The 14,666-nt window shown below is 33.8% G+C and overlaps 1 protein-coding gene across 1 annotated transcript in view; it reads right to left on the bottom strand.

The window, feature by feature from the left end:
* LOC150108300 (ubiquitin-like protein 4A) overlaps positions 1-14,666 on the bottom strand; it is a 66,599-nt gene that overhangs the window by 35,649 nt on the left and 16,284 nt on the right. Inside the window, exon 2 of the mRNA XM_090390686.1 lies at positions 10,084-10,189. Within this exon, the coding sequence (XP_090246812.1) occupies positions 10,084-10,189 (106 nt within the window). The remainder of the gene's footprint in view (positions 1-10,083; positions 10,190-14,666) is intronic.

Raw genomic sequence — 14,666 nt, 5'->3', positions numbered from 1 at the left:
TTATCATACAAAATTGTGTTAAATAATTAACTTTTTTTTTTTTTTTTTTCTTGTACTACTTTAGCACGTTATGCACGTTTTCATGAGATTCTATTGTAATCATGCACCCTAACTGTATGTTATTCCTAATTTTGTTTAAATACTGTATACCGATGATGTCCTAAGATACTTAGTATGAAATATTTACAATTAAATAATTTTTACTGTGGTTTATACGTGTGTTTCTTCTAATTATGAATGCACCACAGGTTTCATTATTTAAAAAAGTGATGAAGATTATCAACAACCAGCTTCTTTACTACCTACAGACCTACTGATAATTTAGCAAAACCAATATGGATTCTGCCAGTCTGGTTCAGCACTTCCTTACTAGCCTTACTCACCTTTAGGCAGAGGCCCTGGAAAGATCTGGAGAATCTCATGTAGTGAAACTTGATATTTCTAGTATTTGATCAAGTCTGCATTAAGCCTTCTTTCCAAGATATTATCTTTTTGCCTCCCCTCCTATCCTTTGTGGATTATCAGCTTCTTCTCTGGTCATTCACTGAATGTCATGGTGGATGGTTCCCTCTCATCAAATTTCCCATCAATGCCAGAGTACTCCGAAGGCTCTGTGCTTTCATCCACACTTTTTCCTATATATCAATGATCTCTTCTCACTAACAACCAATCCTATTCATAGCTTTGTTGATGATAGTAGACTCCATTTCTGTCATTCTCCAAACTTTGTGGCACTGAGATGACTTAAAGCTTCAAGATCATCAATGGCCAATAATTTAAATACTGATCTGCAAACTGTTTTCAAGTTTGGAGGGGAAGGGGGGATAAGAAGATAGGTTAGTAAATTTTAATGCTACTAAAACACAATCTTGCCTTATTTCCCTGTAGGAAAACCACACATCACTTACTTTTTCTAACACTATGCTCATCAACTAAGATCACTTTTCTCTTCTTAGGCTGGCGGGCATAGTTTTATGAAAAGTGAGAGAGAGAGAGATACATGGTCTTCCTGCAGGGAAATAAGCTAGGATAGTATTTTGGTTGCATTAGATGTGAAATCATCATGTTCAGAGCCACTAAAAAGCTCTATATTCTTTTTCATTGTAAATGTTACTTTACACTATTCACATAAAATTTGATGGCGATGACTTGGTTAAGTGGGTGGCTGACAAACAGGGAAAGGTGGATTATGGTGGTGTAAATCTACAAAATTTAAAGTAACCAGTGGTGTTCTCCAGTCCTTGTACCACTGTAAAATAATTTTAATTATTTAAATTTAATTAACTATGTCTGAACTTAACTTTTACGTTACTTTATTCTGCTTCACTAAGTTAGGACTAAGTTATAAGCTTCTTTAACACAAACTTCTCAAGGTTAGGCTTAAGTTTGCTTAACCTATACCTCACAATGTTAATCTCACTGTGAGTAAGTCTAATGAATGCAGTTCCCCACTCTTGCACAAAATAAAATTAGGATTTTTTCCCCGACTGCACCACCTAATTTGATTATATATTGTTTGAAAGATAGGGTGAGGAAAACAGGACTTAATCACAAAACATATATATATATATATATATGTTCTCTATATGCAAGTCGTGACTTGTATTTTATTATGCCCGCAGGTTCGCTAATTTTTTGCGATAGTGCATTGGAATAAAACCAGGTAATTACAAAACAAAACATTTATTTTTGATCTAGAGCAATAGGTATACATACAGAGCATGCAATAATTACTGAGAATTTCACTCAAAAGTTTTAACACACTAAAAATGCAATTCTAGCAACAGAACGTACTGTGCGTTCACTACCAAAAGAAACTCATTATACATTAACATAAAGATGTCTCCCATGACACAACTATGCACATATATGCTTACAAGCTAATATAATTCTTCCTATCACATTAAGCTTACAAGTTAACATTATTCTTCCTATATATAAAGATTGTAACAAAATATTCTTCCAGCCACATACAATACTTATTTAGCACTATTCCCGATTTTTTCACATACACTCTCTTAAATTAAACATACTTAACAACACAATCTTCCCTCAACTTATAACCAAGTTACCGCCCATTTACAAATAATATCTCGCAATCACATACAATTCCGAGGTACATTCTCTTAGCAAAATACAATTTAAATTATTGCTTACTTGCAACTACCACGAGTGGAAAGTCCAATTAGCTCACAGCAAACTACAGTGAGACTGGAGCGTCTTCCGTCTGGTCAGACTTTGTGCTGCTTGGACTGCATTGGCAGTTTCCCCATAGAATTTTCCTCCGTCGATCTTGCTAGGGTTCTGCCATAGCTACCCAGAGCCTAGAGAGAGGGCTGGCGGTGGAAACACGAGGCATCAGCGGCGGGAAGAACAAGCCTCCTGGACGAAGGGAAAGAGCCCCGAGGAAGTCAAAAGTAAAAAGCCTAAAAGGTCCAGAGCCAAGCGCCGCATTTCCCTTACGTACAGATTTTCAGCCCTTTGTTCTCAATGATGAACTTATTGGGATTAGCCAATAGCAAAATAACGGCAGTGCTGGCTGTTCAACCATACGACTTTGTTTAATTTAAAACTAATGCGATTTTTAAGCACCCCCATTAAAAATATGAAGGATTACACCAAAAATAAAAATAAAAAATTTAAGGAGGTGAGCTTGTTTTTCACTGCACACCGGAAAGCTTAATTCCAGCAGTCTATCTGGGCAGCTCTTCACGTTTCGAGCTAATTGACCATAACTTCACTATTTACGTCTGAGGTAAACAGTACATCAACACATACAATAGCTGTAATGTTGAAATAATGTCATAAGTTGTTTGTGTTCTTCAGAACAGTACAATGAATGCAATAATCCAAAAGGGGGTTATAATGGGGTACTAATTTAAGAATTAATCCGAGCCATAACTGCAACAAAAGCACATAATAAGTCATACCACGGATCTTTAAAGTGAAAATATATTCAATGTTCGTAACAGATAAATCTTCACACCGCTAATCTGGCTTAATCCCTACTAAGCTTTACTAACAGGTCAAATGTATGTGCATTCTTATGGCAAATTTTATAACATTTTATTTATTACATTTTTCTTCCATAATTACAAATAAAAAAACTGGAAAATCTATAGCGAAAAATTTATGAAGTTTAATTTCTTGCGAGAAATTTTACACCAATGTTTTCAATCTATACATTATAATGATATTGGGAAGGAGCTGACTGGAGATGTTTAATTGTTTGCTGATACAAAAACAGACGTGGCAATCAGGGATGATACTGATATATGTTTCAGTAAGGAAATACAAGTGAGTAGACATTAATTAAAATTATAATAACGGAATTAACTCGTAAAATATTATTTATTAGTAGAATTTTTGCCTGAGTATCACAGGAATCTTCAGTGCATGTATAAAGCTAATTAAACAATAACTGACAATTCCAAAAGGAGCCACCTAAGTAGCTAATGTAAGATAATTAAAAAAGGTCAATAAAAAACAACAACAACAGATAAATAAATTATATATATACAATTTAAAAAGTTAGGAAAGATTAGCTGATTTATAAAGTACTATTTCCCACAAAGGGGATAGATGTAGACCATCAGATCTGTTTAAGTTAGGAGAGTGAAGTAAAGTTTCACATGTTTATTTTAAAGCCGTTCCATGAGGAACCGACTTTTTGTGAGAACTTGTCTTGTTCCAATGAATTCTATGTCTAGTGTCGATAGCATGCTCTGCAAGTCCAAGTTCAAGGTATTGAATATAAGATTGGTGTTCTTCTAGCTGAATAAAAGCAGATCTTTCTGTTTGTCTGAAATAAGATAATCCACAAGAGCAAAGAATCTGGTAGACACCTGGATAACTGAGATGTGGAAGCTTGTCCTTTGAAGAAATGAGAAAAGTGGAGATTTTTCTGATTGGTTGAAAGGCAACAAAAATATTTAGTGGTTTTAAAACTTTCGCTATGCATTCACTAATGCCTTGCACATAACAGATAGGAATAAGCATTATTTCTTCTGTATTTGAAGAGAAAGATACATCAAAGCTCTTTTGATGAAGGAATTCTTATATCCATTAGATATAAGTCAAAAAGCAGAACTATTAAAGTGATTCATCGGGCCCACTCCTTTTGTTCTTCAGATGACCTATTAGAGAAAGAATTGTAATATATTATTTCCTCATTTTTATCTAATGGATATAAGAATTCCTTCATCAAAAGAGCTTCGAGTAGTTTTGATATATCTTCCTCTTCAAATATAGAAGAAATAATGCATATTCCTATCACTTATGTGCAAGGCATTAGTGAATGCATAGCAAAAGTTTTAAAACCACTAAATATTTTTGTTGCATTTCAACCAATCAGAAAAATCTCCACCTTTCTCACTTCTCCAAAGGACCAGCTTCCATATCTCAGTTATCCAGGTGTCTACCAGATTCCTTGCTCTTGTGGGTTATCTTATTACGGACAAACAAGAAGATCTGCTTTTATTCGGCTAGAAGAACACCAATCTTATATTCAGTACCTTGAACCTGAACAGTCTGGACTTGCAGAGAATGCCAAAAACACTAGACAGAGTTCATTGGAACAAGACAAGAGTCCTTCACAAAAGTTGGTTCCTCATGGAACGGCTTTATAAAGAATCATGTGAAACTTTACTTTACTCTCCTAACTTAAACAGATCTGATGGTCTACATCTATCCCCTTTGTGGGAGATAGTACTTTATAAATCAGCTAATCTTTCCTAACTTTTTTAATTTTGTGTATGTGTGTATATATATATATTAAAGATACCAAGCAATTTTATAAGCTAAGTTTTAATCCTTTTTCCCAAGTAAGCAAACAGACAAGTAAGTCAAGTTTGCGCCTGCACGTAGTGCAAGTCTGACGCAACTTGTGGTAAAGGTGGAGTAAGCTCCGATCACTTTCATTAGTATTTTCCCCTAATGCAAAGCACATCCTCCTTACGGAGATGTATGATGCTATGTATTAAAGGCAAGGGCCACTACCCAGACCGGTTTTGGCCTTTATTGAGGTCTCGTCAGTGGGAGCTAGACCTAAAAATGCCAAGGTTGAAGTAATGCAGAGCTTATAAATTTTATCTAAACAAGTTACCACAAGGTGCTTTGACCTTATTAAATAAAAATCTCAGGATGAGAGTAAGATGTAGAAAGTTTTTTACCTTGGGTATATAGTATATTAAAGATGCCAAGCAATTTTATAAGTAGGGTTTTAATCCTTTTTCCCGAGTAAGCAAACAGACAAGTAAGTCAAGTTTGCACCTGCAAGTAGTGCAAGTCTGAGGCAACTCGTGGTAAAGGTGGCGTATATATATATATATATATATATATTTGTGTGTATATTGGTATATATATAATTATTTATCTGTTTTTTTTTTATTTTTTTTAAATAAGTTAGGAAATTTATTGACTTTTTTTAGTTATCTTACATTAGCTACTTAGGTGGCACCTTTTGGAATTGTCAGTTAATTTCGTTATTATAATTTTAATTAATGATACTGATATACAGTGCTTACTCAATGATTTAAATAACATGGAACAGAAGGCAAATGACAGCACTGTCAATTCAACTTTTTCTATCTCAAGTATTGATAAGCACTCCTCTTTGCATTCCTTTTGGAAATTTCCTAGTACAGTTCTGTGACTGCTTGGTTCATTTAACAATCTTTCAAGGTAATTACTCCAGACATCTAGGATATCCTTATTTTCAGTTTTCATGTCACCTAAAAGTCATCTTTTATTCCTTTTATAGTACTCTTTCCTCCATTTATAAGCTTCAATAGCTTCCAGAACATTTTACCACCACCTTCCTGATACTCTTACCATGACTTGTTTAGATACTTTTACAAGCTTAGCTTAGCTATTTTACATTTTTCTCTGTATATTAGAGCATCTGCTGACTTATTTGATAGGAACTTTTGGTATGATTTCTTCTTTTCCAGAACTGCTTCTTTTAACTTCTTGCATCCACCATGGTTTTCTTATTTTTCTATCATTGAAGACAATTTCACCACATATCTCCCTAGCTGAATCAACCAATGTCTTCTTCAGAGTTTGACACTGAGATTCCAAGGTTTGGTTCTTGTCTTCAAATTTGTTTCATTTTGTTCTTCAATAATGCTTGTATAGTCAAGTCTACAATTTACTTGTAAAATCTGCTCCTGTTTTATTCCTTTTAAAACTCTTACATGCTATTCTTTTCAATGTGATATCCATTTTTATCAAGCTTAGTATCAAATAATGGTCACTTCCAATTTCAAATTCTCTGTACACTTTGTATCCTGAATGAGCCTGAAGAAATCACTATCAACAATGACATAGTCAATGAGACTTTCTTATTTCTTGTGTCTTCTCGCCATGTGAACTTGTTCATATCTTTATGTTAAAAGATGGTGTTAGTAATGAACTAGTCCATGTCCTGAGCAGAAGTTCAGTAAATACTTACCGTTATTATTATTAGCTATGCCCTTTTCTCTGAATTTTCCCAAAATGTTCCTATATGCCTGGTGGGATTCATTTCCTACTCTGCTGTTGAGATATCCAACAAGGACCACTTTTTCCATTTTCTTTATGTAAGCTGCCTGTTCTAATGACGTCAAAAAATTCTTCCACTTCTGTGGAAGAATTTTTGGAGTGATTAGAACAGGTCCCACAACCTTCTGTGGGACCATAGGCATAAATATGTTTCATTGTCCATATCCCCCATTTTGAAGTTTGCCACATAACTCTACTTTAAACCTGGTTTTACTCCATTTCCCAAGTAAGCAAACAGACTAAAAGTCAAGTTTGCACCTGCAATTGATGCAAGTCTAACTGATCCCACAGGTAGTGCAAGACCAGGGCAACTCGTGGTAAAGGTGGAACAAGCTCCGATCACTAATCTTAATATTTACCTTTAATGCCAAAACACATCTCCAAGAAGGGGATGTATGATGTTTTGTATTAAAGGTAAGGGGCCACTACCCAGACCGGTTTTGACCTTTATTGAGGCCTCATCAGTGGGAGCTAGGCTAGAAATACCAAGATTTAGTAATACAGAGCTTGTAAGTATTTCACCAAAACAAGTTACCATAAGGTGTTTTAACCTTATTAAATAAAAATCTCTGGAGGAGATATAAATGTAGAAATATTAAGATTAGTGATCGGAGCTTGTTCCACCTTTACCACGAGTTGCCCTGGTCTTGCACTACCTGTGGGATCAGTTAGACTTGCATCAATTGCAGGCGCAAACTTGACTTTTAGTCTGTTTGCTTACTTGGGAAATGGAGTAAAACCAGGTTTAAAATTGCTTGGTATCTTTAACATATTTATACCCAAGGTAAAAATACTTTCTACATAACTCTACTTGAAACTGCCTTCCAATCAAGAAATTTATCTTCATGTTTGGTGCTGAATGCTATCACTACTCCTTCCTTTCCTCGATCATTATTGCCTAAAAATAACATCCTATACTTATTTAGTAAGATCTCACCCTTTTTGTCTTCTTTGTCTCAGTAATGCCATAAGTTTTATGGATTATGAATAAAATGAATCCTTTTTTTTAACATTACAATTTCTATCAAAGGGAGTCTGTAGCCTGAACTATATTTTGACTAAAAGACCAGCACACCCTGAAGTGAGCTGGTCTTTTAGTCAAAATATGGTTCCCCAGTGTTATGAATTTAAATCGTCCTTACGTTTAATTTCAAATATTACCTGGCACCAGAAATTCTGCTTTTTCTTGAATGATTTAATTAATATTAATACCTTATAAGCAATAATATAATGAGTTTCGAATAATTTCTCATTCTTTAATTATCATATCAATTAAACATCCAACAAGCAATATTATCAATTATGTTAACAAAAAATATGAAACTATATCAACTTTTTAAAATGAAGATCCTGATATTTATATAGATACAGATAAAAAATATTAGCTGTGGTGGTGGGCAGTAGATGGCGCTGATCGGTGTAGTGATGGAGACTGAGAGTTGTACAGTAGGTGTCCTCCCGCGATGAGTCTTCGGACTCCTTGGAGGTGTCACGAATAATAATAATAGATATGTGAATCTACCACACCAAAGCTGTAAACACATAGTACATGAGTACTATGTGTTTACTTTTATCAAAGCACTTCAGGCTTCCAAATAAGTAAGGAAGTGGTTTCACACTGGGTGACAAAAACCATCTATTATCCAACTTTCACAAAACATGCATGCCACAGTGAGATTTGAAACCACAGCTTCACAGATGGAAAGTAGAGCTTACATCCACTTGGCCAGCTAGTTAATTTTTTCTCTTCTGACATTTATCTTGACAATTCCCTGGCTGTTTATTCATGTCAAACAATACCTGTGTGAACAGGTTTTTAGCAAAATTTAGCAATTTACTTTGAAGCTTATACAGGGTGGTTCAAAATTCCACATACAAACTTTGAAGGGAGGTAGAGAACATCAAAATCAACCATATTCACATAGGAAAGCATGACTGGAAATGCCATCCGAAAGTGATAGGTGGCGCTGTTCACCAGCGCTCCAGGTGAGCAATTGGGACTTCCTCATTCAAGCTTTCAACTTCGTATGAAGAACATGCGTCATTTTACGAATGCTGATATGGCAAACATGTACCTCATTTACCTCAGTTTAGTATCCAACTACTATTGAACTGTTCAGTTATGCCTAATCAAGCTTTTTACATTACTTACTGCCTTGTGTTATTTCTGTCTTTGTGTCCCTGTTAGTACCTTCCAGTGACATTTCCAGTCATGCTTTCCTATGTGAATATGGTTGATTTTGATGTTCTCTATCCCCTCAAAGTTTGTAAGTGGAATTCTGAACCACTCTGTATATGCACACATAATTACTTAGTCTTGAAAGAAGAATGAAAAAATCCACTGATCAGAACTTTCATGGCTAAATATTTAAGCATTATGTTAATGTCATAGTTTCAATTTTTTTTTCAGCTAAGCAAATACTCAATTGCTTTTATAATTAATGGCTGATGACATTCAGTCTGCAAGAGTTAGTGGACCTAACATACCTATAAATTCTATCAATATTTAGAAACATTTAGAGACATAGTAAAAAATTTTACCGAATCACCATTAATATTTAATAATCAAGTGAAGAAACTTTCAACATTTATCTCTAATCCAGAGTATTTTAGTAATAAAGTGTAACACCTTTCGACTGCTTGTATATGGAAATATACAATTCACTTCTGTGTTTGGCTCCCACTGATGAAATTTCAAATCCACGTGTTGTGACCGGGGTTAAAGAATAGTCCCAATGTAGCCCATGCATGTCGTAAGAGGTGACTAAAATAGATACCCAGAGCCTGTGGGTATAGCTGGACCACTCTACCTCCAGGGGACAAAAATTTGGAGGCCTGGTTCTCTAGGTTGGAGTTTGGCAATGGGCTAACAACCCATTTCTGTTAAAAAAAATCTCTTGTTAAGAAAGCTAAACAAGTGAAAGCCATCAGGGCTTAAAATTGTTTTGCAAGCTAAAACTCAAAGAGTTGTAAAGCTAGAAGAAGATGAGACTTCAATAAAGGTCGAAACTATGCTGGGTAGTGGCCCTTCCCATATGCGCATTGCTTTATGAGATACTAAGGCAACTGATCAAAGTCATTAGCTTCTATACAAAAGTAGCTCAGTCATGAAGTGATTTCATGCACAAACTTTGTTTACTTACATTTAGATAAAGGATGAAACCAAGAATATAACTTCTTGGCATCTTTAATTTATAATGTTTAATAACTTGAACCATCTCTTAACACAGATTTTTTAGTCTTAATTCAATGAGCATGAACTTTCTATAGCCCCTAATCACTACTGCAGTAGGGCCACCCTGCCTCCAGGGGACAAAAATTTGAAGGCCTGGTCTTCTAGATTAGGGTCCTCTTGGGAAGGCAGGATGTTTATGACCAGTATATCTTAAACTAATTTATATGACAAAAATGTTTGCAAATAATTTCATCTTCTTTTAGCTCATTTCTGCTAATTTCACTGGAAAGTAGAATAAAAGCACTTTTTTTTTCTTTTTTTTTTGTCGCTGGGAAAGGGAACCAAGCTATATTAGCCTTACATACCTGATAATGTTTTCCCTCTAAACACAAGCTTCTGCTGATCAACAGGAATCTGGAGTTCTTGAGCAACAATTTTCTTCACAGCACTGATAGAGGAACTTGCTGAAACCTAATTAAGCAAGAAATGCTAAAATATATTTGAATTCAACACATATTTCAGGAATAAAATTATAAACATTTATATGACACTTTCCTTAAATAATGCACTTCCATCTGTCCTGTAACTTTCTAAAGTATTTTTCTTTTCTTACCATGCTTATGTCATTAATATCAACAAATATAAACTTTCCAATGAAATTTTGGGCACAGTGTCTGGAAGACAAAGTGCCTAAATTTTAATGAAATAAAAAATAAAAAAATCAGCTTGAAATGGAGCACTATCCTGTAAAGGATAGTCATAGCTCACATTTTTATGTAAGATGATTTTTTGAGAATTCAGGAGGGTTTTATTTACTATCTGAGCATCAATGCTTTTAAAGATATTGTTCATTCTGCATTTTTGTCACTCTCATTATCATATGTGCCATCAAAGGATATGATTAATTTGCATGGCAAGTTTAGATTATTATTAACATTCTATTGACAATTTTTCCCAAGAATTAGCTATGTCAGAACTACAATATTGTCAGATTTTATAACATACTGGGTGGGGGGCTTTGTCTCCAGCTTACCAGCCCAAGTTCCGGGCTGGTAAGCCAGAGACAAAAAAAACGTGACATAAAAACATTTCACATTTCGGCTTATCTTTTTATATATATAGAGTAGATAACAAGAATTTTGATATCTGTCATCACTACACAGCCAAATGAAGGACAGGCATAAGTTTACAAATTTTCCAGAGTTTGAGAATAAACCTTTGGGATAGGAATTGCATTGCTTTGCACTACTTTATAGACTTCTGAACAGAGTTATGTCTTTTGTCACTTTTTATTAGTGCACCGATTAGGTTTCACTGGCCTGACATCTGGTTTCAGCTGCTGGTTCTCATAAGGAAACAGGTAGAAACCTAAGAGGGCAAGAACCCTCAAAATCAGTACCAGAACAGTCCCATGTCAGAAAGTTATATTCTTCATAATGAACTCTTGGTAGGTGAATACATATAATAATAAAATATAAAATATTTTATTATTGTCAAATTTTCTAATTTGGTCTTCCTTTAGGTCATTTTTGGCATGCAATGTCCATTTTGTTAACCTCATCTTTCCCCATTCTGTTTAAGAACTATACCACCTGAGATTAGCTCTGTTCATGCATTCTGGAATGATAATAACATCAAGTTCCTTTCAAATATTTTCATTTTTAATATATCTGCCAGTGATGCCATTTGTTAATCCCCTAATTTTTGTCAAACTATTATATTGGTTGTGGTCTAGTCTTTGATCAATTATTTCTAAAGCAAGTCTCAGATCCATTAGTTAAAAATGGTTTGAACAGTTATGTATACAGCTAATTTCTTTTTTTTTTTTTTTTTTATTTCATATAAGGCAACATTTTTGTTGTCTATTTTCATATTTAATATGCTATCTTAATTAAAATTTGTGCCTAAGTTGCTGAAATATTTTACTTGTTTTATTATAGGTTCTCTATTCTGGATGCAGCTCGTTTTTAAATGTTCTTATTTTGATAACTTAAGTTTTTCAATGCTAACTTTCATGCCAAATTTGTTAAAAAAAAATTTAACAAAGGTTAAATGACTAACTGATTCCAATTAAAAAAAGAAAACGTCTGGAATTCCAATCTATTTAAATGCTGACAAATTTTGTATTACCAAAAACTTCATCCATTTTTAATTTGCCAAGAACAAATAAAAAACAATATTTTTTAAAATCAGAACTATTATATGAACTTGAATTTTATAATATCTAAAGAAATATTAATTCAAAAAAATTTTTAAAGAAAAAAAAATCCAGTTTCATCAAATCACAAGGGCACCCATAATAATAATAATAAAAAACCTAATTTACATTAGATTAGGTTCCTATTCGTCCCGTTTTTTTATAAAAATGTCCTGAGTTAATTCCAAAAGTTCCACTTTTTTTTAAGTATCCCTCAGGAAAAAATGGATAAAAACGGATTTTATCTTATTTTTAGTACCAATTTCTATTACAATGTTGATAATAATAAATTTTATTTATTTATTATTTATAATAATAATCATTAGTATTATAAATAATATAACTAACTAATAATAACTAATGGCAATGTTCTTTTTTCCCATGCTTCTGTTATAACAGTATCTTACTTGATCAATACTTTGCGTGTTATAATTTTTATCGTTTTCTATTTAATGCCAAAACGTAAGTGCAGTATTAATGATAATATTAGAAGAGAATTTCCTTTCATTAAAGGTGTAGATGAAAATGTGGAATGTACTTTACATTTCGCATGGTGGTTGGTCAGACATAGTCAACCACGTGAAAACGAAAAAACATAAAGCTGCTGTTTGAAGTCAGACTTCCAACTGCAGTACAAGTAATTTTTTAATTGTGAAAACCAAGAGTGAAAGGGAAAAAGAGTTATCACTGACAGTGCAGGAAGCAACCTTCGCGTATCACACAGTGGTGCATAACCACAGCTTTAACTCCATGGACTGCACAACAACCATCGTGAAAAAAATTTTCAACGATAAATTCAGGCGTTTGCAAACAAAGTGCAAGGCAATAATAACCAATGTTATTGCATCATTAGCAACAAAGCAGATTGAGGAAGAGCTAAAAGAAGTTCGTTTTATATCAGCACTAATCGATTCATCAAACCACTTGACATGAAATAAGTGCCTCTGGTCATTAGATATCCAGAAAAAGGTGTGAAGGTGAATGTGTTGGAGTTAGTTAATTTAGGTGGTGAAACTTCAGAACTTTTAATTTCTTATGTGTTGGAAGTGTTACAGAAGTTACATCTCCTGAAAAAGGTTATTGCTATATTAGCAGATAAAAACAAATACAAACTTCAGTGGAAAGAAGAGAAACAGAAAGAATAATCTGTACTTCAAAATGCAAAAAAAACACTGTGAACAATTTAATTGGAATTGGTTGCCCTGCACGTGTGATACATAATGCTGTGCAGGCTGCTTACCTATCGATCTTCAGTTAATAATTAGCAAGAATAATTATTAACATAGTGTATGAGTTGAAGAACTTAAATCATTTTGTGAATTCACAAACACAGAGTATAAAACTGTTTTGGGTAGCAGCAAGACAAGATGGCTCTCTCTTTTGCCTGCAATCCAGAGGGTTATTGACATGTTCCCTTCATTGAAGTCATATTTTCTTTCTATTGACAAATGTCCTATCAGTCTCAAAAATTTCTTTGAAAATCCACTTTCAATTACACTCCTGCATTTCCTTGCCAGCCAGTTAAAAACCTTTTATGACACCATTAAATGTATTGAAAAGCAAGATATAATAGTAATTGAAGGATGAACTAAACTGGTGGAAAGGTTAAATTGTAAGAAGGCAGAAAAGTTTCTTAAAACTATTGTGAGAAAACAGTTGCAAGAATTAGAAAAAGAAGGACACATAACAATTGAAAAGTTTGAAAGCTATGCAGATTTCTACTGCACCTGTATTGAATATATTCAGGAGTGGTGTACGCCATTTCTCACACCTCTTCAGTCTATTGATTGGATTAATTTGAAGGGAAAGGATCTTGTGACTTGGAAGAACATACAAGAAAGCTACATATTCATGCAGTTTCGTCTAGTTTTACTGTGAATGAAGAGGACTTATTTGATGAGTTTGTATGTGTGAAAAAATATTGTGAAAGCAAATCTGAAGTGTGAAGTGAACAGAAGGATCAAAGTGTCAGTGATAAATGGTGTGAAATGTTTGCTCATTTTACAAAGCAGGGTATAAATTCTGGAAGTATTAAATGCCTAGTAAGTTTTTGTTTAGCACTGCCAGGAACTAATGCAGCTGTTGAACATGTTTTTCCTTTAATAAATACGCTCTGGATAGATGAAAAAAAAAAAAAAAAAAACAGACTTAAAATTGAGACAGTAAAAGCTTTAATCATTGTAAAGATGTATTTTAAGAATTTCTCTTGTGCTGAGTTCTATGATCAAATATAAAAAGGAAAAAAAATTCTTGAACAGGTCCATAAATCTGATAAATATTTGTCTATTTGTCTAATTATTTATCTAATAATGCACTTCTTCCATCTGTCCTGTAACTTTCTAAAGTATTTTTCTTTTCTTACCATGCTTATGTCATTAATATCAACAAATATACTTCGTGTGTAGAGGCTTAGTGCTGTGAGGACATCATGTTGGAGGCTTAATGGATTTTTTACAACACTCAAAAAGAATTAAAATAGAATTTAATACTTCCTATATTTCGTCCTAGTCACTAGAACATCTACGGGGATTACAAAAACAATTAATGTAACATGCACACAAATATCATACAATACTAAGCCCAACCACGTGGGTGACACTGTGGAGCGCCCTCTAAGGGCGGTAGTAGGTGGCCTGGAATGTAAGGTGGGACCTCTGGTGATGAGTGTTTCCCAAATCTTCGGAAGCTTAATGCAACCATATTTATTAAGATTTGGTTGGTTTCTGAGAGCTGCTGCTGCTTCTAAGAAAA

This window comes from Typopeltis vanoorti, chromosome 3, assembly GCF_054136105.1.
Source record: "Typopeltis vanoorti isolate ZY-2024b chromosome 3, IOZ_Tvanoo_1.0, whole genome shotgun sequence".
NCBI lineage: Eukaryota > Metazoa > Arthropoda > Arachnida > Uropygi > Thelyphonidae > Typopeltis > Typopeltis vanoorti.
The sequence above is the reverse complement of the archived record's forward strand: the minus strand, read 5'-3'. Positions and strand labels throughout refer to the sequence as shown.